General features: G+C 44.6%; 1 protein-coding gene across 1 annotated transcript in view; it reads left to right on the forward strand.

The window, feature by feature from the left end:
* LOC132388391 (NACHT, LRR and PYD domains-containing protein 12-like) overlaps positions 1-26,177 on the forward strand; it is a 29,068-nt gene extending 2,891 nt beyond the window's left edge. Inside the window, exons 2-8 of the mRNA XM_059960741.1 lie at positions 4,658-4,716; positions 16,083-16,140; positions 20,470-20,636; positions 21,564-21,735; positions 21,836-21,886; positions 24,803-25,601; positions 26,174-26,177. Of these exons, the coding sequence (XP_059816724.1) occupies positions 4,658-4,716; positions 16,083-16,140; positions 20,470-20,636; positions 21,564-21,735; positions 21,836-21,886; positions 24,803-25,601; positions 26,174-26,177 (1,310 nt within the window). The remainder of the gene's footprint in view (positions 1-4,657; positions 4,717-16,082; positions 16,141-20,469; positions 20,637-21,563; positions 21,736-21,835; positions 21,887-24,802; positions 25,602-26,173) is intronic.
* The last annotated feature ends 951 nt before the right edge of the window (positions 26,178-27,128 follow it).

Raw genomic sequence — 27,128 nt, forward strand, 5'->3', positions numbered from 1 at the left:
TGTCCTCTCGTTTGAATCTCACCTACTCTCAATGGAAACAGCCTATTCACGTCAACTCTGTCTATCCCTCTCAAAATTTTAAATACCTCGATCAAATACCCCCTCAACCTTCTACGCTCCAATGAATTCAGACCTAACTTGTTCAACCTTTCTCTGTAACTTAAGTGCTGAAATCCAGGTAACATCCTAGTAAATCGTCTCTGCACTCTCTCTACTTTATTGATATCTTTCCTATAATTTGGTGACCAGAACTGCACACAATATTCCAAATTTGGCCTTACCAATGCCTTGTACAATTTTAACATTACATCCCAACTTCTGTACTCAATGCTTTGATTTATAAACGCCAGCGTCCCAAAGGCCTTCTTCGCCATCCTATCTACATGAGACTCCACCTTCAGGGAACTATGCAACGTTATTCCTAGATCTCTCTGCTCCTCTGCATTCCTCAATGCCCTACCATTTACCCTGTATGTTCTATTTGGATTATTCCTGCCAAAATATAGAACCTCACACTTCTCAGCATTAATCTCCATCTGCCAACGTTCAGCCCATTCTTCTAACCGGCATAAATCTCCCTGCAAGCTTTGAAAACCCACCTCATTATCCACAACACCTCCTACCTTAGTATCACCGGCATACTTACTAATCAAAATTACCACCCCATCATCCAGATCATTTATGTATATTACAAACAACATTGGGCCCAAAACAAATCCCTGAGGCACTCCGCTAGTCACCGGCCTGCATCACGATAAACAATTATCCATCACTACTCTCTGGCATCTCCCATCTAGCCACTGTTGAATCCATTTATTACTCCAGCCTTAATACCTAACGACTGAAACTTCTTAACTAACCTTCCATGTAGAACATTGTCAAACGCTTTTGCTGAAGTCCACATCCACTGCCTTACACTCATCAACATTCCTCTTAACCTCTTCAAAAAATTCAATAAGTTTTGTCAAAAATGACCTTCCACGCAGAAATCCATGCTGGCTACACCTAATCAGATCCTGTCTATCCAGATAATTATTAATACTATCTCTAAGAATACTTTCCATTAATTTGCCCACCACTGATGTCAAACTGACAGGTCTATAATTGCTAGGCTTACTTCTAGAACCCTTTTTAAACAATGGAACCACATGAGCAATACGCCAATCTTCCGGCACAAAGCCCGTTTCTAATGACATCTTAAAGATCTCCGTCAGAGCTCCTGCTATCTCTACACAAACTTCCCTCAAGGTCCTGGGGAATATCCTGTCAGGACCCGGAGATTTATCCACTTTTAAATTTCTTAAAAGCGCCAGTACTTCCACCTCTTTAATTGTCATAGGTTCCATAACTTCCTTACTTGTTTCCCACACCTTATACAATTCAATATCCTTCTCCTTAGTGAATACCGAAGAGAAGAAATCGTTCAAAATCTCTCCCATCTCCGTCGGCTCCACACATAGCTGACCACTCCGATTCTCTAAGGGGCCAATTTTATCCCTTACTATCCTTTTGCTTTTAATATAACAGTAGAACCCTTTCGGATTTACTTTCACCTTAACTGCCAAACCAACCTCGGATCTTCTTTTAGCATTTCTAATCGCTTTCTTGTGATTCCTTTTACATTCCTTATATTCCTCGAGCAATTCCTTTACTCCATGCTGCCTATATCTATTGTAGACATCCCTCTTTTTCCGAACCAAATTTCTAATATCCCTTGAAAACCATGTTGCTTTCCAACCTTTAAGCTTTCCTTTCAACCTAACAGGAACATAAAGATTCTGTACCCTCATAATTTCACCCTTAAATGACCTCCATTTCTCTGTTACATCCTTCCCATAAAACAACTTGACCCAATCCACTCTCTCTAAATACCTTCGCATCTCCTCAAAGTTAGCCTTTCTGCAATCAAAAATCTCATCTCTAGGTCCTGTCCTGTTCTTCTCCATAATTATATTGAAGCTAATGCTATTGTGATGACTGGAACTGAAATGCTCCCCAACACATACATCTGTCAGCTGACCTATCGCATTCCCTAATAGGAGATCCAACACTTCCCCATCTCTGGTCGGTACTTCTATGTATTGTTGCAAAAAACTATCCTGCACACATTTCACAAACTCTAAACTATCCATCCCTTTTACAGAATGAGCTTCCCAGTCTACGTGTGGAAAATTAAAATCTCCCACAATCACCACCTTGTGTTTGCTACAAATATCTGCTGTCTACTTACACATTTGCTCTTCCAACTCACGCTCCCCATTAGGTGGCCTATAATACTCTCCTATCAGTGTTACTACACCTTTCCCATTCCTCAATTCCACGCAAATAGTCTCCCTAGAGGAGCTCTCTAATCTATCCTTCCAAAGCACCTCCATAAGATTTTCTCGGACAAGCAATGCAACACCTCCTCCTCTGGCCCCTCCTACTCTTTCACACCTGAAGCAACTAAATCCAGGAATATTTAGTTGTCAATCACACCCTTCCTGCAACCATGTTTCACTAATAGCTACAACATCCTATTTCCAGGTATCAATCAACCCTTTAAGCTCATACACCTTTCCTACAATGCTCCTAGTATTAAAATAGATACAGTTAAGATTCTCTCCACCTCCTCCTCTCTTTTCATCCCTAACAATGCATTCAAATTTATTATCCTTTTCTTGCTTCTCCCCTACATCTTCGGGCTGAGCTCATCCCTTCTCCATCACGTGCCTTTCCTCCCTCACACAGTGTCTATTTACTTGTTCTACTCTTGAACTAACCTCCTCTCCCATAGTTTCGTCAAATTGATTCCCGCCCCTCCCCATCTTACTAGTTAAGTCTGCCCTGTAGCCCTAACAAACCTCCCCGCTAGGATATTGTTCCCCCAAGGAGTCAAGTGTAACCCGTCCTTCTTGAACAGGTTACACCTGCCCCAGAAGAGGTTCCAATGATCCAGAAATTTGAATCCCTGCCCCCCGCTCCAATCCCACAGCCACGCATTCTTCTCCACCTAATTCCATTCCTACTCTCACTGTCGCGTAGCACAGGCAGTAATCCCGAGATTACTACCTTTGCGGTCCTTCTTCTTAACTGCCTTCCTAACTCCTATACTCTCGTTTCAGGACCTCTTCACCTTTCCTACCTATGTCATTGGTACCTACATGTACCACGACCTCTGGCACCACACCCTCCCACTTCAGGATATCTTGGACGCGATCAGAAACGTCCCGAACCCTGGCAACTGGGAGGCAAATTACCATCCGGTACTCCCGATCACCTCCACAGAACCGCGTGTCTGAACCCCTGACTATCGAGTCCCCTATTACTATGGTCCTCTTTCTTCTATCCCTAACCTTCTGAGCTACAGGGCTGTCCTCTGTGCCGTAGGCCCGGCCACTGTCACTTCCACCAGGTAGGCTGTCCCCCCCAAACAGTACTCAAACATGAGTACTTATTGTCAAGGGGTACAGCCACTGGGGTACTTTCTAGTACCTGCCTCTTCTCATTCCTGACCTGTGACACACCTATCTGCCTCCCGTGGCCCCGGAGTGACCACCTGCCTGTAACTCCTCTCTATCACCTCCTCGCTCTCCCTGACCAGGCGAAGGTCATCGAGCTGCAGCTTCAGTTCCCTAACTCGGTCCCTCAGGAGCCGTAGTTCGGTGCAGCTGGCACAGATGTGGACGTCCGGGAGGCTCGAAGACTCCAGGATCTCCCACATCCGACACGGAGAACAACAAGCTGCCCTCACACTCATACTTCCCGAATAACAGAAAATAACAAGAACTAAACGATAAGCCTACTGTGCCCTCTTCCGCCTAAGCCCCCTGAGCCCAAGCCCTACACTCTGCTCCCGGCGCACTCCGCTGCCCGCTTGTTAAGGCTGCATTCTTTTTATATCTTCCCTCCTTCCCAGGCCTCCTCACCTGCCTGCGCAGTCCCGCCTCTCAGAACTCCGATCTGAGAAGCAATTGGACAATTTGAAAATGGCCGCCGCCGCACTTCCTCCCAAAGCCTCGCTGTCCTCTTCCAAAAGAGAAATACCTCACTCAGTCCTTTTTATATCTTCCCTCCTTCCCAGGCCTCCTCACGCGCCTGCGCAGTCCCGCCTCTCAGAACTCCGATCTGAGAAGCAATTGGACAATTTGAAAATGGCCGCCGCCGCACTTCCTCTCAAAGCCTCGCTGTCCTCTTCCAAAAGAGGAAGAGTTCACACAGAGAGTTGTGGATCTATGAAATGCTCTGCCTCAGAAGGCAGTGGAGGCCAATTCTCGGGACGCTTTTAAGAAAGAGTTAGATAGAGCTCTTAAAGTTAGCGGAGGTAAGGGATATGGGGAGAAGGCAGGAACGGGGTACTGATTGTGGTTGATCAGCCCTGATCACATTGAATGGCATTGCTGGCTCGAAGGGCCGTACGGTCTACTCCTGCGCCTATTGCCTATTGCCTATTGTCTATTGTCTATAAAACTGCACCGTCTGGCACCAAAAAAACATTCCACTCTCAAAATCACTGAGATCACATTTCATCTTCATGGAGGTGTTTGTTTGGAGACAGAACGTACCCTGTGCTGAGGAACAGGCCGCGGAGCGACCCGCTGGTAACGCTGTGGGTTTAGTTAATGATTATCACCAGGAGCTGACTGAACTTTAACCAGCGTGTGTTCATTACTCACAGATCCCGTAACACAGCCTCACTGGGACAGGGTGGTAACGAACCTAGAGCCGCTGTACAAGGTAAGTAGCTCTATATATTGAACAAAATAAACATAATAAAGATATTTAGCCACTTTTATGAACACATGAATGAGATTGATAACGTATTGTGTTGATCGACATTAACACAATACATTAACACAAATTGCTTATTCCTCCATTGGCGGGATCGACGCTATCTGTCCATCTTAGACGGCATTTCGGTTAGTGGTCAAAAGTATGGAACCACCCACATTGATGATTACAGCCGGGCCAGGGGATGGTCGTGGGGAAGGCGGTGTAAGGAGTTGACTGTTCCATTATATAGTCGGTTGGTGAGACCTGTTGTGGATCAGCGTCATTAGTGTTGTTTCCCTTCCGTCAGATGTGAGTGGGTAGGTGGGAAACCAGAGGAAGGTTTACCAGACAGATATCTGCCCCCGTGAGTTTTTCTATGAGGAATCTGTTGTGATCTTGTTTTGAGGTATTACATAAAACAGGGGAGACCTGCTTGTATACATTACAGTTTTTTTAATAACAATGTATTTGATTGTATCAGCGGTAATTTGGTAAAATGAGTGGGAACTTCGATGAGACATCAAGTATCCCATGGACTTTGACAGGGACGTGGACAAAGTAGCTCCTGTTATGTGAGGATCTGAAACCTCCAGTTTTAGACAGTTGAGATGTTTTCTCTCTCTCTGTGGGTCTAGTGTGTCACGGGAATGACCGTCCTCAGTATTCAGGAGAAGGAGATCTGCGTTGGTCACAGTGAATGCGGGATGCCAATGTAATTAAATCTCCCGTCAGCATTTTCTGGCTGACAAAAACCTTAAGATTGCGTCGATTAACGAATATGTGTGTTTTATTCTGTTTGTGTGTTTTTTAACAAAGTCTTTATATATCTGGCAGTGATATTTAGGATAAAAAGTCCTATAATAATTCTCACTGGCAGTTGATAAAAGTATGGAAGTCTACACTCAGTGGGCACGTTTTATGTACCCCTATACCTAATGCTGTGACACTGAGTGAATGCTACACCCCGTCCAAGTTCTACGTTAGGTGCACAGTGACGCTCTCTTGCACTCCACTGTTGGAGTGCGTGGTTATTTGAGTTCTTGCCGCTTTCCTGTCGGATTGAATCAGTCTGGCCTATCTCACTGAGCTCTCTCATTAACGGGGCCTTTAGAACCGCTGTTCACTGGATTTTCCTTTGGTTTGATTCCGGACCATTCTCCGTAAACCGAGAGATTTATACTTGAGAATCCAAGCTGCTGATCAGTTTCTGTAACACTCAGACCACCCGTTCTGGCACCAGCGCTCACTCCACGGTCAACGTCACTTACATCGCATTTATTTCCTCTTCAGATGTTTGGCCTGAATAACAACTGAACCTGGTGAACATATCTGAATGTGTCTGTGCTTTGAGTTGCAGGAACATGTTTAACAGTTTCGTATTAATGAGCTGGTATACAGTTGTACCTAACCAAGAGGCCATTTAGTGCATTTCCCATTTAGGCAAACCCTCATCCATCTCGAATACGCACACATAATCTGGGCCTGATTATTGACGATTTGCATGTTTGTAACAACAGGCTGCCGCTGACAAGGCTGTGGACAAATCACTGTTATAAGGTGGGGGTAACATGGAGAGAGAGAGAACAGTCACAGTTCCCTCTGCACTGCGCATCTGCGTAACCAAAATGCTCCCGCGAACGGAGCCTTTGCTGCAGCGCAGATGGAATTAAATACTGCCAGAGAAACATTTATGAAATCTGAAAGTTTTCCTTTGTTCTACTGCATTTTTGTCATATCATTCAATTAATAATTAAAAGTGTGTTTTTTTCTCTTGTCTGCCTTCATCCTAAAATATTCATAGATGCATTTTACAAAAGAGAACACACCTACGATGTTGTGCTTTTTTCAGGCTGTGTGAACATTTCCGGCTCAGAGCAATGGTTATCCACGCAGCGGCAAAAATAGCAATTAGTGGGAACATTGGAGACCGGACCATGTTAAATTTAATGCATATTAATCACGATTGAATATGATACATTACTGTGCTTCATTACGATACTTTATTTTGGTATCTCATTTTATATTATTAGCTAGCTTGCCTTCATATTTCACCTTTTCTCTCCTTATTCCTTTTTAATAGCCTTCTTTTGATTATTAAAAGCTTCCCAACTCTCTAACTTCAACTATGTTGCTGTCTAGAATAACAACTCAAATCAATATGTAGTTTGTCCAACAAAAGCAGGAGCTGTACTGGACCTGGCGTTGGGTAATTATGCGAGCTAGATACCCGACCATTTGGTGGGTGAATGGTTAGGGCAAAGCTCCTTAAGTTTAAGAGAACTATAGAGAACGGAAGTGTAGATTTTGCTGGAGAGTAAAGAATTGGATCAGGGTAAATTCACTGAGCAGGAAATATGGAGAGTTAACGGGAAACGTCTGTTTTTGGCAAGTCCACATCTGACATGTGGAAGGTATTTAAAATCTAACTGCACGGAGTACAGGACGAGTACATTCCAGTGTGAAGAAATGATGAGATTGGCTGCGTAAGAGAACGTTAAATGTGGAGAGAAGTGATGAATTTAGTCAGGCAGGAAAATCAGAAGTATGTAAAGCTTAGGAAGGTCGAATCAAACAGAGCCCTCGATGATGTGTGTGTGTGATGTCCTTTGCGAGTAACTTACATCAGTATTTAGAAACATAGAAACATAGAAAATTGCTGCAGGAGTAGGCCCTTCGGCCCTTCGAGCCTGCACCCCTACTCAGTATGATCGTGGCTGATCATCCAACTCAGAACCCTATACCTGCTTTCTCTCAATACCCCCTTATCACTTTAGCCATAAGGGCCGTATCTAACTACCTCTTAAAGATAGTCAATGAACTGGCCTCAAATGCTTTCCTGTGGCAGAGAATTCCACAGATTCACTACTCTCTGTGTGAAGAAGTGTTTCCTCATCTCAGTCCTAAAAGGCTTCATCTTTATCCTTAAACTGTGATCCCTTGTTCTGGACTTCCCCAACATCAGAAACAATCTTCCTGCATCTAGCCTGTCCAATCCCTTTAGAATTTTATACGTTTCAATAAGATCCCCCCCCCCCGCTCAATCTTCTAAACTCCGGCGAGTATAAGCCTAGACGATCCAACCTTTCTTCATAAGAAGGTCCTGCCATCCCAGGAATCAATCTGGTGAAACTTCTCTGTACTCTCTCAATGGCAATAATATCTTTCCTCAGATTTGGGACCAAAACTGCACATAATACTCCAGCTGTGGTCTCACCAAGGCCTTGTACAATTGCAGTGGAACATCCCTGCTCCTGTACTCGAATCCTCTTGCTATGAATGCCAACATACCATTCGCCTGTTTCAACGCCTGCAGTACCCGCGTGCTCACTTTCAATGACTGGTGTACAATGGCACCCAGGTCTCGTTGTACCTCTCCTTTTCCTAATCGGCCACGATTTAGATAATAATCTGCCAGTTCTTGCCAGCAAAGTGGATAACCTCACATTTATCCACATTAAATTGCATCTGCCATGAATTTGACTACTCATCTAACCTATCCAAATAGCACTGCATCCGCTTAGCATCCCCCTGACAGCTAACACTGCCGTCCAGCTTCGTGTCATCGCAAACTTGGAGATGCTGCATTTAATTCCCTCGTCTAAATCATTATTATATATTGTAAACAACTGGGGTCCCAGCACTGAGCCTTGTGGTACCCCACTAGGCACTGCCTGCCATTCTGAAAAGGTCCAGTTTATTCCCACCCTTTGCTTCCTGTCTGCCAACCACTTCTCTATCCAAATCAATCCCATAACCCCAATATCGTGTACTTTAAGTTGGCACACTAATCTCCTGTGTGGGACCTTGTTAAAAGCCTTTTGAAAATCCAAATATACCACATCCACTGGTTCTCTCCTATCTAATCTACTAGATACATCCTCAAAAAATTCTATGAGATACGTCAGGCACGATTTTCCTTTCACAAATCCATGCTGACTTTGTACGATGATTTTACCACTTTCCAAATGGATTGTTATCACATCTTTGATAACTGACTCTAGCATTTTTCCCACCATCAATGTCAGGCTAACGGGTCTATAATTCCCCGGTTTCTCTCTCCATCCTTTTTGAAAAAAAGTGGTGTTATGTTAGCCACCCTCCAATCCTCAGGAACTAATCCAGATTCTAAAGAGTTTTGAAAAATTATCACTGATGCATCCACTATTTCTTGGGCTGCTTCCTTAAGCACTCTGGGATGCAGACCATCTGGCGCTGGGGATTTATCTGCCTTTAATCTCTTCAATTTGCATAACACCATTTCCCTACTAACATGCATTTCCGTCAGTTCCTCCATCGCACTAGACCCTCAGTCCCCTACTATTTCCGGAAGGTTATTTATGTCCTCCTCAGTGAAGACAGAACCAAAGTAGTTATTCAATTGGTCTTGCACGTCTTTGTTCCCGATGATCAATTCACCGGTTTCTGACTGTAAGGGACCTACGTTTGTCTTAACCAATCTTTTTCTTTTCACTTATCGATAGAAGCTTTTACAGTCAGTTTTTATGTCCCCTGCCAGCTTTCTCTCATAATCTTTTTTTCCCCTTTCCTAATTAAGCCCATTTCCCTCCTCTGCTGGACTGGGATGAACAATTGTTGTAATTTATCCATGCGATCTTTAAATGCTTGCGATTGCAGATGCACCGTCAACCATTTAAGTATCATTTGACAGTCTATCTTAGCTAATACACGTCTCATACCTTCAATGTTACCCTTCTTTATGTTGACCAATGAGAAAGACATGGAGGATAGGGAGATCCGTGCGGAGAGTACATGTATACACGGGCATTTTGAGGTAAGGGAGGAGACAGTGTTGGGTCTCTTAAAGTGCATCAAGGCGTATAGGTCTCCAGGCCCTGATGGGATATACCCCAAGTTACAGAGAGAGGCAACTGAAGAGATTGCTGGGGCCTTGACCAATATACTTGTGTCCTGCCTAGCCACAAGCAAACTCCGGGAGACCTTGCGAGAACCTCATGTTGATTCGTCATTCAAGACATGATCCAGGGAATAATCCTGATGAGAATTTAAACTGCCGAGATACAGTCAGCTATGAACCAAGTGCTGATAAATGGAACAGTGTAAACAGTGAGTGGATGGTCAGAACAGGTATGGCCGACCAAAGGCCTGTTTCCGTGCTGTGTAATCCACCACTCCGGATATGCTAAATTAAAGATGGTGGCACCACAGGGCATTGATTTCGAAACTCCACACCCCTCTCCAATTTGAAATAAACCAGAAGGAATCCCTTTGTCACCACTGCGAATATCTGTTTCCGTCATCCAGATTGGACACTTCAGCTAAACAACTGGCAATTGATGAAGTTCCTTTGTCTTCTTCCAGTAATGTCCCGTCCTTACAGCAAAACTAACCCTATCACTGTGTCAGAATCAGTGATTAAATCCGGCCCCAAGCATTGTGCTTTCATCCCTGCACATTGTAACGTGAACCATCTCGCTGAGGGTCTGATGGAGAAACAACCCCTTCCCTCTGCACATGTGATCACATCTCCCCTGCTCCTGTCATTTCCAATACGCTCAGAATGGTTTTCTGATTCAGCCTGAAGGTTATGGAAAATTCAACTCGTTTTCAGACCTGACAAAACATGCCTCTTCCACCTCGTTCCTCCACTTCCAGGGAAGCTGCATTTCCATAAGACCATAAGACATCCTTCCAATCAGGCACCGATTTATCAATGCTAGACTTTCCTGTAATACCATGGGCTCGTAGCTCGTTAAACAGCCTCAAGTGTGGCACCATGTCAGAGGCCTTTCGAAAATCCAAATACACAACATCAACGTATGCACCTCTCTCTATCCTGCTTGTTATTTCTTCAAATAGAAATAGCCGAATATCCAGCTACTAATTCAATATGCCAGCAACAACCTCCGACAAATAAGAGACCCCGTGAATTTAATGTTTCGAGTTTTTCCATCTCTCACTGATTGAAAACGATTGATGTACGTGCAAACTAAATGCGATATTAGGCAAATTCACCAGCGAGAAATGGTCTAAAATGCAAATGATGGCGCTGTGATCCTACAATTTGCTTCCAGTTAATGAAAAATATACTGAAGGAGAATGGCATCCATCTCTTGCTGTCGACTTTGACCAGTTGTTATCTCTGGGAGACGGTAATCTTGCAGCAGCCGCTCCCCAATTGCCCATACCCGACGTTTACAACTACGGACAACTGTTAAAGATGGCTTTTAAATGAGCCAGCTTAAAATCATTGCAAGCCCAGGCTAAGGGGCTACAATTAAATCTGGAGAAAGGGAATGTCCGCTGATCAAAAGAAAACATTATTCCAAATGCATAGTATTCCATCGGAGTGGAGAGCGCCCTTGCTTCTGCTCACTCTGTGCAATAAACCCACAGCGATCTTTGCTCTGAGCTGTCGCTGGAGTTTACAATCTGACAATAAACTGGTCCCAAGGTGAACAATAACTCAAAGCGACGGCACCAACAGAACTGAACCAGAATGCGGGTTATGATTCCTCTCTGGTGGAGGTAAAATTTCGCGCACTGAAGTATTAATTCTAGTTCGGACCACAAGTTAGGAAAACTCATTGAAGCAAGGTGAGTCTTTGTGTGGTGTAACACAAGCGTTATGGAACAAGGTGTGACGTTACATGCTGAATAGGCTGAAGTTCAGGCTAATGAGCGACTTGTCAACTGGACATTGCTCAGGGTGTTTTCACTTACTGTTAGGGACATAAAATTCAGATACTCGGATTCACTGAAACCAGACCTAGGAGTCCTGCATTAGGTAGGAACATGGACTGTGTTCGGGAATGTCATGGTGTTTTAATAAGCCTACTTCTAGCGGCAGTACTTCTAATATTTCTACTATATCAATATTATCATTGAAATCGTGCGGCGTTACTTATCTGTGTGCTCGATTATTCTGCATGCGTTTTTTTATAGCGAAGACAAGGTAGATCTGGCAGTGCTATTTATATTAAAAAATGTGGTAATTCTCACTGACCGTAGACAAAATATCAAATTCTACACTCAGTGGAAGCTTTACTAAGTATCTACGGTACCTAATATTGTGGCCACTGAGTGCATGTCCGGGATCTCTGCTGCTGTTCCCCGTCCGCTTCAATGCTGACCTCTACTCTGTATTCGCTGGAACTCGATAAAGACTGGGAGTTTGTTGTATGCGCTGTTATTTAGATGCAGGTGGGGAGATTTTAACCGCTGGGGGTTGGATAAATGAATTAAGCTTTTGCTGGAGACATCGAACATCACGTGGATTCCGAACAGAAATGTACAGAACACGTTTGCTGCTGTAACGGGAAAACATTTTTTTTTTCTCTGAGGTGGAGAAAAAGGGGTTCCTGGGAGATAATATAGGAAGCTAGGTCGAAAGCTGAAAAACAGGACCTACAGCGTAGTAATCTCTGAATTGATGGCCGTGCCACGTGCTAGCAAGAATAGAATGATTTGGCAGTGGCTGAAAAACTGGTGCAGGAGGCAGAGGTTCAATTACTTGGACGATCGGGATCTCGGCTGGGCAAAGTATGACTTGTACAAAAGGGATGAGTTACACCAGAATCCCAGGTGAACCAAGGTCCTTGCCGGCAGGCTTTCCAGAACAATTTAGGAGGACGGATGGGAACTGGAGTTACAATGCAGAGAATGGGGTAGTTGATTCACAAACTGTGGCAGTGTGCAGTGATACAGCTAGAAAGGCGAGGCTGAGAGAGGGCAATACTACAGTCAATGAGATGAGCTGCAATGTAAAAGGCAGACAAAATGGGAAATGGAGAGTTCAGGACTGACAGTGTTACAGTTGAAGGCGAGCATTATATGGAATAAGGTAGACGAACGCAGCAAAGTTACAGATTGGCATGCATTGTATTGTGTGTGTCACTGAATTGTGGCTGAAAGAATATTTTAGCTGGGAGTTTAACATCCAATGATACACATTGTATCGAAAGGACAGGCAGGTCGGCAGAAAGGGTGGCGTGACTCTTGGTGGAAATGAAATGAAATCATTAGAAAGAGGTGACATAGGGTAGGAAGGTTTTGAATCATTGTGGGTAGTGCTCGGAAATTCCAAGGTTACAAAGACCCTGATGGGGATTATATACAGTAGTAATCCACACAGTAGTAATGACATGGTCTGAAAATTATAACGGGAGATAGAAAATGTGTGTCAGAAGGGCAATGTTACGATAATTATGGGATATTTTAACATGGTAAAATCAGGTTGTTATGGTCTTTTATTACCCCACTTGTCACGATTGTATTTCTAGAGTTTTCACCAGTTCAATATTGTCCACTGGATTGCCTGGATTTACGGATGCGTGTTTTTTTTTAATCTGTGTAATTTTATGAGCAATTTTATATCCGGCAGGGATATTTAAAATAAAAAATCCTGTAGTAAATCTCATTGGCAGTTTTTAAAATTATGGACGTCTGCACTTAGTGAGCAATTCTTATCTACTTCCTGTACCTAATGATATGGCCTCTGAGTGTATGTTTGGAGTGTTGTAAAAACAAGCCTGAAGGCTTTGTGTGTCAATGCGAGGAGCATTCGTAACAAGGTGGATGAATTGAATGTGCAGATAGTTATTAATGAATATGATATTGTTGGGATCACAGAGAAATGGCTCCAAGGTGACAAAGGATGGGAGCTCAACAGCCTGGGATATTCAATATTCAGGAGGGATAAACAGGAAAGAAAAGGAGGTGGGGTAGCATAGCTGGTTAGAAAGGAGATTAAAGCAATAGAAAGGAAGGACATTAGCCTGGAGGATGTGGAATCGATATGTGTAGAGCTGCATGACACTAAGGGGTAGAAAACGGTGGTGGGAGTTGTGTACAGGCCACCTAACAATAGTAGTGCGGTTGGGGATGGCATGAAGCTGGAAATTAAAAATGCGTGCAATAAAGGAACGGTAGTTATAATGGGTGACTTCAATCGACATATAGATTGGGTTAGCCAAATTGGTAAGGGTGCTGAGGAAGAGGATTTCTTAGAATGTATGCGGGATAGTTTTCTGAACCAACATGTCGAGGAATCAACTAGAGAGCAGGCCATTCTAGATTGGGTATTGAGCAATAAGGAAGGGTTAGTTAGCAATCTTGTTGTGCGAGGCCCCTTGGGTAAGAGTGACCATAATATGGAAGAATTCTTCATTAAGATGGAGAGTGACATAGTTAATTCAGAAACAAAGGTTCTGAACTTAAAGAAGGGTAACTTTGAAGGTATGAGACTTGAATTAGCTGAGATAGACTGGCAAATGATACTTAAAGGGCTGACGGTGGATATGCAATGGCAAGAATTTAAAGATCCCATGGCTGAACTACAACAATTGTTCATCCCAGTTTGGCAAAATAATACACCAGGGAAGGTAGTGCACCCGTGGATGACAAGGGAAATTAGGGATAGTATCAAGTCCAAAGAAGAAACATATAAATTAGCAGAAAGAAGCGGCACACCTGAGGACTGGGAGAAATTCAGAGACCAGCAGAGGAGGACAAAGGGCTTAATTAGGAAAGGGAAAAAATATTATGAGAGAAAGCTGGCAGGGAACATAAATCTGACTGTAAAAGCTTTTATAGATATGTGAAAAGAAAAAGATTGATCAAGACAAATGTCGGTCCTTTACAGTCAGAAGTAGGTGAATTGATCATAGGAAGCAAAGAAATGGCAGACTAATTGAATAACTACTTTGGTTCTATCTTCACTAAAGAGGACATAAATAATCTTCCGGAAATAGTAAGGGACCGAGGGTCCACTGAGATGGAGGGACTGAGGGAAATACATGTTAGTAGGAAAGTGGTGTTAGGTAAATTGAAGGGATTAAAGGCAGATAAATCCCCAGGGCCAGATGGACTGCATCCCAGAGTGCTTAAGGAAGTAGCCCAAGAAATAGTGGATGCATTAGTGATAATTTTTCAAAACCCCTTAAGTTCTGGATTAGTTTCTGAAGATTGGAGGCTGGCTAATGGAATCCCACTTTTTTAAAAAAAAGGAGAGAGAAAGAAACCGGGGAATTATAGACTGGTTAGTCTGACATCGGTGGTGGTTGAAATGCTGGAGTCGCTTATCCAAGATGCGATAACAGCACATTTGAAAAGAGGTGACATCATCGGACAAAGTCAGCATGGATTTCTGAAAGGAAAATCATGTCTGACGAATCTTACAGAATTTTTTGACGATGTCACTAGTAGAGTGGATAGGAGAGAGCCAGTGGATGTGGTATATTTAGATTTTCAAAAGGCTTTTGAAAAGATCCCACACAGGAGATTGGTGTGCCAACAGAGCACACGGTATTGAGGGTATGGTATTGATGCGGATGGAGAATTGGTTGGCAGACAGGAAACAAAGAGTGGGAGTAAACGGGACCTTTTCAGAATGGCAGGCAGTGACTAGTGGAGTACCGCAAGGCTCAGTGCTGGGACCCCAGTTGTTTATAATATATATTAATGATTTAGACGAGGGAATTAATTGCAGCAAGTTTGCGGATGACACGAAGATGGGCGGCGGTATTAGCTGTGAGTAGGATGCTAAGAGGATGCAGAGTGACTTGGGTAGGTTAGGTGAATGGGCAATTTCATGGCAGATGCAATTTAATGTTCATAAATGTGAGGTTTTCTTACAGTAAAACTAACCCTCTCACTGTGTCAGAATCAGTGATGCAAACCAGCCCCAAACACTATGCTTTCATCTGCACATTTCCCTGCACATTGTAACTTGAGCCATCTCACTATGGGTCTGATGGAGACACAACCCCTGGCCTCAACACATGTGATCAGATCTTCCCTGCTTCTGACATTTCCAATTCCCTCAGAATGGTTTTCCGATTCAGGCTGAAGGTTATGGTACATTCAACTCTTTCTCAGACCTGACAAACCATGTCTTCCCACAGACAGTTCCACCTCTTTCCTCCACCTCCAGGAAAGCTGCATTTCCATAAGACCATAAGACCTGCAGCCAATCAGGCACCGATTTATCAATGCTAGACTTTCCTGTAATACCATGGGCTCTTAGCTTGTTAAGCAGCCTCAAGTCTGGCACATTGTCACAGTTCTTTCGAAAATCCAAGTACCCAACATCAACGTATTCACCTCTCTCTATCCTGCTTGTTATTTCTTCAAATAGAAATAGCCGAATATCCAGCTACTAATTCAATATGCCCGCAACACCCTTCGCCAAATAAGAGACCCCGTGAATTTAATGTTTCGAGTTTTTCCATCTCTCACTGATTGAAAACGATTGATGTACGTGCAAAGTAAATGCGATGTCAGGCAAATTCACCAGCGGAAAATGGTCTATAATGCAAATTATGGCGCTGTGATCCTGCAATTTGTTTCAGCAAGTGAAAGATAAACTGACGGAGAAGGGCATCCATATCTTGCTGACGACTTTGACCGGTAGTTATCTCTGGGAGATGGTAATCTCGGCACAGCCGCTCCCAAATTGCCCATTACCCGAAGTTTACAACTGCGGGCAATGTTAAAGATGGCTTTTAAATGGGCCAACTTAACATCAGGGCAGGTCAAGGCTACGGGGGCACAGTTAAATCTGGAGAAAGGGAATGTCCGCTGATCAAAAGAGAACATTATTCCAAATACATACTATTCCTTCAGAGTGAAGAGCGCCCTTCCTTCTGCTGTCTCTGTGCAATAGACCCACAGCGATCTTTGCCCTGGGCTGTCGCTGGGGTTTATAATCTGACAATAAACTGGTCCCAAGGTGAACAATGAATCAAAGCGACGGCATCAACCGAACGGAACCAGGCTGCTGGTTATGATTCCTCTCTGGAGGGTGTAAAATGTTGCGCACTGAAGTATTAATTCTATTTCAGACCACTAATTAGAAAGACTCATTGAAGCAAGGTGAGTCTTTGTGTGGTTTAACACAAGCGTTGTGGAACAAGGTGTGGCGTTACATGCTGAATAGACTGAAGCTCAGCTTTATGAGCGTGTTATCAACTGAACATTGCTCAGGGTGTGTTCACTTACTGTTAGGGCCAATAAAATTTAGATGCTCGGATTCACTGAAACCAGACTCAGGAGTCCAGCACCGGGTAAGAACAGGGACTGTACTGGGCTGTGTTATGGTGTTTCAATAAGCCCACTTGTCACGGCAAGTATTTCCAGTTTTTCTACCGTCTCCATACTATCAGTTGCTGTTCCAGGGGAAGCTGAAACAGGAGAAGATAGGTGAGACTATTTTTTTTAGGTGAAACTGTTTTCAAAGGAAACGAGAAGCAGAGATTCCCTCCCCACCCCCAGTGTGTTTAATTCCGCAGCGCATAGATCCTCAACAGGCAAGGGAGTGAAGTGTTCCAGACGGTCGCGGGGATGTGTCCCTGAGACCACAGTCCTACTGTGATCATAGAGAATGACGGAACAGGACTGAGGGGGCGAATGTCCTGCTGCTAATTCAACATACCGACAGCAGACTCTGACAAATAAGAAACACAGTGAAATTAATGCTTTATTTCCCCCCCCCCATCATATTCCGACGAAGAACGGGACAAGTATTTGTAAAATAAACGCCATGCCGGTTGATCTCTGTGTGAAGCAAATGGGATGTCAGGCAAATTCGCCAGCGGGACATGATCATAAATGTGATGTGATTTCTGCTGTGGCATTGTAACCTGTTTCCAGTCAGTAAGCAATAAACTGAAGGAGAAGGGCGTCCTTATCTTGTTGTCGACTTTGACCGGTTGTTATCTCTGGGAGAGAGTAATCTCGGCACAGTTCCTCCCCGAACAGCTCATAACTGTAACGGGCGAACTGCGGTCAACTGTTAAAGACGGTTCTTTGTAAACAGGCGTCTTTGAAGTCAGCTCCAGGAGGGGGGGGGGGTGCAGAGTAAAATCTGGTGAAAGGAAATGCCTCCTGTTCAAAAGAGAACATTATCCTAAATACATAATATTCCATTAGAGTTGAGAGCGCCCTTTCTTCTGCTCTCTCTGTGCGATAAACCCACAGCGATCTTTGCCCTGAGCTGTCGCTGGGGTTTATAATCTGACAATAAACTGGTCACAAGGTGAACAATAAATTAAAGTGACGACACCAACAGAAGCAGACCAGGATGCGGGGTATTCTCCCTCTCTGAAACAGATCAAATATTTGAGAGAAACGTAATCCTTGCACCGCTTGAACTGAAGTATTAATTCTGGCTCGGACCACTTGTTAGAAAGACGCGTTCAAGCAAAATGAGTCTGTGTGTGGTTTAACGCAATCTTTGTGGTACAGGGTGTGGCGTTAAATGCCGAATAGCCTGAAGTTCAGCTTTATGAACGTGTTATCAACTGAACATTGCTCAGGGTGTGTCCACTTACTGTTAGGGACATTATATTCAGATGCTCGGATTCGCAGTAGTCTAACACCAGGTAAGAACAGAACCTATACGCGGAGAAGTTATGGCGTTTTATCTAGTATTTCTTGTGTTTCTAGCAGTTCAATGTCGTGTATTAGCGGATTCGTGTGTGCCTCTTTTCATTCTGTGTATATTTTTAGCAAAGATGGTGTATATCTGTCAGTGATAAAATCAAAATCCCAGCAGTAAATCTCACCGGCAGTTGAACGAAACTTGGCAGTCTACTCTCAGAGGGCATTTTATTTTGTACATCTTGTCCCTAATGACGTGGCCGCTGTGTGTGTTTTGGTGGTCTCCTGCTTCTCTACCCCGTCCAAAATCAGAGTTCGGCGTTCAGTGACGCTCCTCTGCACACCACTGTTGGACGCATGGTGATTTGAATTACAGTCGGCTTCCTGTCGGATTTAATCAGTCTGGCCAATCTCCTCGATCTGTCTTATTAACGAGGCTTTTTCACCTTAGACCTGCCACGATTTTGTTTTGTTCCACACTATTCTCAGCAAACCGAGAGCGATCTGTGCGTGCAACACAAGGAGAAGGGCATCCAGTTTGATATTTTTCGCTATTAAAATAAAGAACTAGATAAAGGAAATGTGTAATATAAACAGATAATATTTAAAATGATTAGCAGATTGAGGAACATCTGTAGCGGCCAATTCTAACCAAACCAAGTTGCCATTGCTGGCGACTCCCACGGACTTGATATACTTGAATGACGCGCCCACGGCTCCAATGAAGGTTGTTTAAAAAGTTAAAGGTACTTCCTCGACCCTTTATTAACAATCTGCAAACGTACAATCTTGAAGCAAAGAAGCCGTCAAGTTCACATGTGCAACTTCAGCGTAAACGAGCCGATGGTAACAAATGATACGGTCCCAAGCTGAATAGTGCACCGAACAAAGCACGAATACGTAACTGATTGTCTTTGCGTTTACCAAGTACCCACTGATGCGACTAGTTACCATAAAAAGCATCATAAGCTCGCAGCACAGACTGCAATGCAGGTAGAGAACAGATACATGGCTCCAACAGACAGGATCAGTGGTCAGCAAAAATATTTCAACCCACACTGCTGTAACGGGCGTCCATTACTCACCATAGCGCCTCCAGTGGTAGGAGGACCACAGTGGAGCAGTAGGCGCTGTCTGCTCAACCTGCCTTGCCATTCCATTGACACATCATCCCCGGTCCAGGACACAAGACTGGTTCCTAAAAGGGAATTGCTGGTAATACAGTGAGTAGATGCCCTGGAAAATCCTGGCCTAGTATACAATCCATAGAGAGCGCGGAAATGGACATTGTGTGACTGTGAGTCGATGGCCACAGGTAGATCAGGCCATGTCAAGTGTTCGGAGGGTAGGCCCAAGATGTTTGGAAGCGTGCGACTCAGTTAAAACAAAGTGCTCTCATTTGCGCCTCAAATAATGTCTGAGCATCCTGGTAATTGTGTTTGTAGAAAGCGGCAGAATCTGACCAGAACTGTCTTCGAAATGGATAACAGAACGAGCAGTGGAGGAGTTCCAGTAACGTCAACATGGGGAAAGGACACGGGTATGCCAGCGAATTATTTTCATTTATAAGTATTGTCTTGACTCCGTGTCTGGGTTTAATTCAATATCCGCAATTCACAAAATATATGTGAAGGGACTGAGTAGAGAGTTGACAGAGAAGGGGCATCATCGGAAGTTAGAGAAGTCACCCCCTCCTCTTCTTAAACATCGACTTCACTAACTTCCGCTATGCACCCCTCCCCTTCGTAAAAATTGACTTCGTAAATTTTGACTTCTCCAATTTCCGTTAATGCATCTCCTCCCCTTTGTACCCCATCCCTTATTCATTTATTATAATGTTCCTCTTTTTATCTCTATCTTTTTTCTCGCTCTGCCCCTCTCATTATAACTCCTTGCCTGCTCTCTATCCTCTGGGCTCCCCTCCCCCTTTCTTTCTCCCTAGGCCTCCCGTCACATGCTCATCTCCCTTCTTCAGCATTGTATCCCTTTTGCCAATCTCATTTCCCGCTCTTAGCTCCAGCCTTCCCCCTCCTGTCTTCTCCTATCATTTCGGATCTCCCCCTCTCCCTCCACTTTCAAATCTCTTACTATCTCTTCTTTCAGTTAGTCCTAACGAAGGGTCTCGGCCTGAAAAGTCGACTGTACCTCTTCCTATAGATGCTGCCTGGCCTGCTGCGTTCACCAGAATTTTTTGTGTGTGTTGCTTGAATGTCGAGCATCTGCAGATTTCCTGGTGTTTGTATATGTATTTCGGACTGTGTTTGGTGACCTCGCGCACCACCTTTAGGTTCCAGAGAGAAAGTTGCTGCCCATTAGGAGTTGGGTAATACCGTTAATTTTGTCCATTTTCCTTCACAGGTCTGAGCTCAGTGATCACCGAGCTCCTAGCAAGCTGGGACGATTTCCAGCTGCTGCAATTGACGGACTTCTACCGGGACAGACTGGAGCAGGTGATGGAAGGAGGGGTGCACGGAGTGAGCCTGGCGTTAACGGCCGAGAATCAGTTCAGCGGAGAGGAACATCGGGTGAGTGGGAGGGAGAACGGGTTTGAATTTTCACACGTCACAGGACTGATGGGTGTCGGAACTCTGACTCATCGGATATTAAATAACATAGAAGAACAACTGGGAAATAAATACTGTACATACAATCACAAAAATGTGTATCTGAACCAGTGATAGATATGGTGAAAAGACCCTGCGGACTGCTGGGTATTATTCACAAAATTCACAATATGCTCAATATTCACAGCGAGGTGAGTTGTGTCGGCTTGAAGTATTAAATTGAAATACTATAGGAAGTTTCGGTTTGGGAAGAATGTGCAGTGTGATGGCTGGATAACAGTGAGAACCGGGACATCATCAGTGAATGCCACAGGAACTCGAGTGTGTTCTGTTTAGAGTGGAAATGATTGTTACAATCCGTAACTGCAAACAGGGTGAACCTTGGAATACTGCCATGTTGTAATGTGTGATCACAGAATAAACCTCCACTGGAAAAGACAAAGGAAAGGCATCAGATGTCAGCCGGTAATCCGCTGTCATGTTGGACACTGGCGGACTGAGGAGATGAATCACATCTTCTTTTCTGCAACTTCTCTGAGACTGTTCACTCTGTTATAAAAACCCTCCTGACTTCTTTCTTCATCTGTGATCGTTATTTTCTGATTTCTGTTTTGCTCCGTCAAATCCAGTGAGGAATTATTTATGGATTTGGAGCCACGTTAACGAAGCGGTCACAGACCAGCCAGGATCTCATTAGCTGGTGGACCAGGTTCACGGCGAATGTCCCTCCGTGTGCTTTGCACTCAGATTGTACAGTCCATGTCCCGACAGGATCAGCACCCGTCCAGATGACTGTTCAGTGTGATCCCGTTACAGAGCACATCATTTACTTCTCATTCTCTGTGTGAATCTGTCAGTCCCCAATATGTTCACTGTTACTCTTCACAGAAAATCTCTGATCTCGCTGATAAGGGAGAGCGGGCGGACAGTTCTAAACTCCTCCTGAGCCTGGTGATGGAGAAAGGCTCCCGCGCCCGGAGGGTGATGTGGGAAACCTTTGTGAAAATGCGGACTGGTGTTCCAGAGTTGGACAAAATACTGAAGGAAATACAGGAACATGGTGAGACAGTATCAGAGATTAATTTAATTTTGGAATCAAGCATTACATACTTAATAATTTGACTCATTTCAATTCCTCAAATTATTTTAAATCCGAACAGGTTGTGTTCCGGTCCGTCGACACGTACTGGAGATTCCCAGGGAACTGAAAGGTAAGTGAAGAAATCACTGTTACCATCAATGGTTGATGTTGTGTAGGGCCACGTCGTTGTTGAGCCATGTTGATTTGATCAGGTAAACGTTCCACCGTGACACAGCGCACAGTGAGACACAGGGAAAAAATGTTTGCTGGAGGGAGAGTTTTCACAGGACAGCATAAGGAACCACGCAGAGAATTGGCGAGTTTGCTGAAAGTGATCCCTGCTCTCTGGGTCTCTCAACTACATATCCTTCCATCGGGGTCAGAATGGAGAAGAGGGCAATCTGAGGAGTGAAACTATGGGAAATGTCTTACTCCGAAAGGTGAAATAAAATCCCTACAACCACCCAACCCCTGGAATAGCCCTCATCCTAAATCACTTTTCTAAACTCCCTCAGATCCTATAGGGCATCATTTGTTTTTTAGAATTGGTAGTCCATTAAAGTTCTCATCACGGAATAACAATGACAGCATCCATTTAATGAGAAAAACAGGTAACAGGACAACTAGTTTGTTTAATCCCAGAGCAGAATATGATCCAAAACTCTGTACACATCTGCAACCCCTTAGTGCAAACAGCACTGAAGTTATCCAGTTCAATTTGCTACTCAATAATCCTGGGAATTCCATCAGGAGACAGTGTTAGTGAGGGTGAAATCGGAGTCAAAATCCTCAGCTCAGTCCACAGAAGCTGAAATTCCTGTCTTCCGGTGTTGTGTGATGGACACTGTGGAAGGGTGAGAGATGGGAATTAGGACAGAGAAACCGAGGTTTCTGAGCATGCAGCCAAAAGGTGGACAGGACTGAAAATATCTATAAATAGTATTGCAATTAATTAAATTGTGAGCATCTTGATAAGAAACTCACTACATCCGTAAGCACATTGCGTCAGTGAAAATGGAGCCCAGGGCAGTGCATGGGCTAAAGAGACTGTAAGGCTTCATAATCTCAAACTGAGTTGGATCACACAACTGTACATTTAGCAGAGCAGAGTGCGTAGGAAATACAGATATCGTAAAAAATATTAATCTTACAGTAGGCCATGTTTTAAATGATAACTCGGAACCCTTGAACAGAAATATTTGGAATCTCAGTCAACACCCTCATTCAGCCTCTCTCATTTCCAAGAACAAATTCGAAGCGATGTTAATTTTCAGACGGTATTGGAGAAAGTTTTCAAACTGCTCACATTTCTGTCACCTGCATTAATGCTTTTCCTGTCCTTATTCAGACAATAAAACCCCTCCGTTTCCCTGGACTATCGATTTGGTGATTCAGTACAATTTGCCTGCAAACTTGTTCTTCACTGTTCTTCATGCCGAAGGACCTGTCACGGCAGTGAAATTCCCACATCTATTTCTGAATACAAAAAAGATTCCTTCACTGATTATTGAAGAACATTATTTCAACCACTGTCACATTCTTTAAACATTTCAAAAATCAGTGTTTTCCTACGCCCCCGTGTTTGACCCGAATACGTTGATTGGAAAGACGGAAAGACGACACAGACCCTGACACGTTCTTGACACACAGTGAGACCCCACACATCCCTGTTAAGGTGCAGCATCACTGCGAGATACCAACTACCCCTGACAGGGCCCTGACACACTGTGAGACCCCACACATCCCTGTTATGGTGCAGCATCACTGCGAGATACCAAATACCCCTGACAGGGCCCTGACACACTGGGAGACCAAGCACAACCCTGACAGGGTCCGGATATACTCTGAGACCTCACACACGGCTGACAGGGTCCTGACACACTTTGAGACACCACAGACTTGACAGGGTCCGGACACACTGTGTGAGCCCACACAATCCAGACAGGGTCCTGACACACTGTGAGACACGACGCATCCCTGACAGGGTCCCGACGTACTCTGAGACCCCACGCAACTCTGGTAGGGTCCTGATACACTGTGAGACCCCACACAAACCTGACAGGGTCCTCACACACTGTGAAACCCCACACACCCCTGACAGGGCCCTGACACACTGTGAGACCCCACACAACCATGACAGGGTCCTGACACATTGTGAGACCCCACACACCCCTGACAGGATCCTGACACACTGTGAGACTCCACACTTATCTGTTAGGGCCCTGATACACTGTAAGTCCCCACAGACCCCGCCAGGTTGCCGACACAATGTGAGACTAACGAAACCCCGCCAGTGTCCTGACACACTCTAAGACTCACAGACATTGCTGGCTTGCTTCCGACATCCTGTGAACCGGAGAAACCCCGAACAGTGTCCTGACACACTGTGAACCATCCTGCCCCCACACTCAATTCATATTCCTGACACACTGTGAGACTCCAGAGTCCACCAGAGTCTGACAATGAGTCTGGAAAGAGACTCCACACATTCCTGACACATTCCTGGGCCAGAGTGAGAACCTACAGGCTCATGAGAGGATTTAAACAGACTTTAACATCCTACACTCCCCAACGTCACACCCACAGTCCACGTGCTGATCAGCAAAACTACATATTTGTATTTTGAATCAGCGACGGTGGGAGGGGAGGGGGAGCTGTGATTTCCCGACCTGTTCCTTTGACAAAATACCCACTACCATCTTCTCCACCTCCATAAGCCACATCAACACTGTGGATTAAAAGTTTCTTCCACAGGAAAAAATGACAGCTGTGACAGTAGTGTTAGTTTGTACGGTACAGGACAGTCGGGGTCAGTAAATATTCACCTTCACAGCACAATTAATGTGGAAATGTGATGATCTGGTGTTTATCTAGACCAGACCTCTCTGTCCAGTCAGGGGTCTGTTAATCATATTTACTTTACTGTGCGGACATCCATTGAAGAATCCATGAATGCAATAGTTTTGAGCTAACTCTTGTGTGCTTAAATACTGAGTTCTGAGCTGAGGCATCTAACAGTTTTTTCCGCTGTCTGTTCCCATGGAAGATGTTCAACAGAAACACAAGGAGACTCTGCGGGCACAATCTGAAACACTGAGAGTGAACACGATCCTGATGAGGGAGAAGGTGAAGGTTTTCCAGCTGGTTGATCGATACGCTGAGCTCACGGTCATTTCTACTGTTCGAGATCGGAGACTGGTGGAACATGAGCTGCTGGCAAGAGGCAGAGACCACGATGAGTGGAGAGAAAAACATCTCCGTGGAGAGCTGGAGAAACTCCAGACGGATCAGTTGTTCCAGAGCAGCTTTATCCGGAGCAAATCCAAATCTGGGAGTTCAGCAGCAGTGGCCGGGATCCCAGGGATAGGGAAAACAACAATGGTACAAAAGATTGTTTATGACTGGGCCACGGGGAAAATATACCAACAGTTCCAGTTTGTATTTAGTTTCAAATTCCGGGATTTAAACTCTATTAACTGCAGAATAAACCTGAAGGAACTGATTCTGGATCAGTATCCCTACTTTGGGAATATCCTGAGAGAGGTCTGGAAGAACCCAGAGGGATTGCTGTTTATATTTGATGGTATGGATGAATTCAATTACAAAATTGTTAATACTGACAGTCGGAGAAACACAGAACCTCAGTCCACATGCACAGATCCTGAATTCAAGTGCAAGGTGTCTGACATTGTGTACAGTTTAATCCAGGGCAAGCTGCTCCCAGGGTGTTCAGTGCTAGTGACCACCCGCCCCACTGCGTTACATTTATTGGAAAAGGCAGAGATCAGTGTCTGTGCTGAAATCCTGGGATTTTCCAGTGAGGAAAGGAAGAAATACTTCATGAGGCATTTTGAAGATCAGACGGTGGCGGAGGCTGTTTTCAAACACGTGAAGGAGAACGAGGTCCTGTATACCATGAGCTACAACCCCGCCTACTGCTCGATCCTCGCTCTGGCACTGGACCCCTTCTTCACACAAAGAGTCAGGGACCCAAAGCGAGTTCCCAAGACCATCACCCAACTGTACTCCTACTATATTTACAACATCCTGAAAAATCACGGCTGTGAGATTGAGAACCCCCGTGATGTGTTACTCAGGGTTGGTCAGATGGCCTTCAGAGGAGTGTCCGAGAGGAAGATTGTGTTTACAGATGGAGATTTGATCAACTACAATCTGCAGCCTTCCCAGTTCCTGTCCGGGTTCCTGATGGAGCTTTTGGAGAGAGAGGATTCTGCCCGGAGCGTGGTGTACACATTCCCACACCTCACCATCCAAGAGTTTGTAGCTGCAGTCGCAAAATTCCTGACTCGACATCCCGGGGATATCCAGAAATTCCTTACTGAAGCCCACAACACGAAAGATGGGCAATTTGAGGTATTTCTCCGTTTTGTTGCTGGTCTCACCTCCCCAATCACAGCTGAGGGCCTGGAGGAGTTTCTGGATCCATTTCCTCATGAAACAACCTGCCGGGTGATTGACTGGGTGAAGGAGGAGGTGAAACGCCAGATTGGAAACACATGGAGTGAAGCTGGTAAAAGGGGCCTCCTGAACACATTGCACTACCTGTTCGAGTCTCAGAATCGTAGACTGGCTCAGGCCACACTGGGATCTGTGGAAACACTTTCATTCAGTGGAATGACACTGACCCCGATTGACTGCGCGGTCCTGTCTCATGCCATCGGTCTCTGCGATACAATAAAACAGCTCAACCTGGCGAACTGCCACATTCCGTGTGAAGGAATCCAGCGGCTGGGACCCGGGCTGTACAAGTGCCAGGAGTTGAGGTAACTTGATTTATCTCTCACTCTGAACTGTTAGACTGTTCCATTGTGTTGTTTCAATGTAAAGGTATTTGGGTAAAACTGTAGTAAATCAGATTGTGAGGAATAAAACACAGTAATGGCCGTGTTTCTCGCTGCCTGTGACACGTCCATTGACAATGTTCCTTCTCACTGTTACTGACACCCAGCCCGACACTGACTGCAGCAGGTGGGTCAGAGATTCACAACCCCTTCCCGGTGAGGGACAAGAGACCGTCAGCAGACTGTCCCAGTGAGAAGGAAAGAAATACCATTGTGAGATTGTCCTCCCCTGCCCTTCCCCGTGAGTGACTATCACCATCAGTCCACCACCAGATACCCAGACCCCATGGGTACATCTCCTCTCCCAACTGTGGGCCTCAGTTCAGACCCAACACTCCCGTACAATCTATTTCAGGATCATCTCATCTTGTGGGATTATGTTTTCCCATCGCTATACTGCTGTGGGACTTCTCATCACTATTCTCCTTAGTCCTGAGGGATTTCTCTTCCCCATCCCGTTCCAATCACAGATTCTGTCTTTCTATCCCTTTTTCCTTAGTGGGGTCTCTT

This window comes from Hypanus sabinus, unplaced genomic scaffold (assembly GCF_030144855.1).
Source record: "Hypanus sabinus isolate sHypSab1 unplaced genomic scaffold, sHypSab1.hap1 scaffold_315, whole genome shotgun sequence".
NCBI lineage: Eukaryota > Metazoa > Chordata > Chondrichthyes > Myliobatiformes > Dasyatidae > Hypanus > Hypanus sabinus.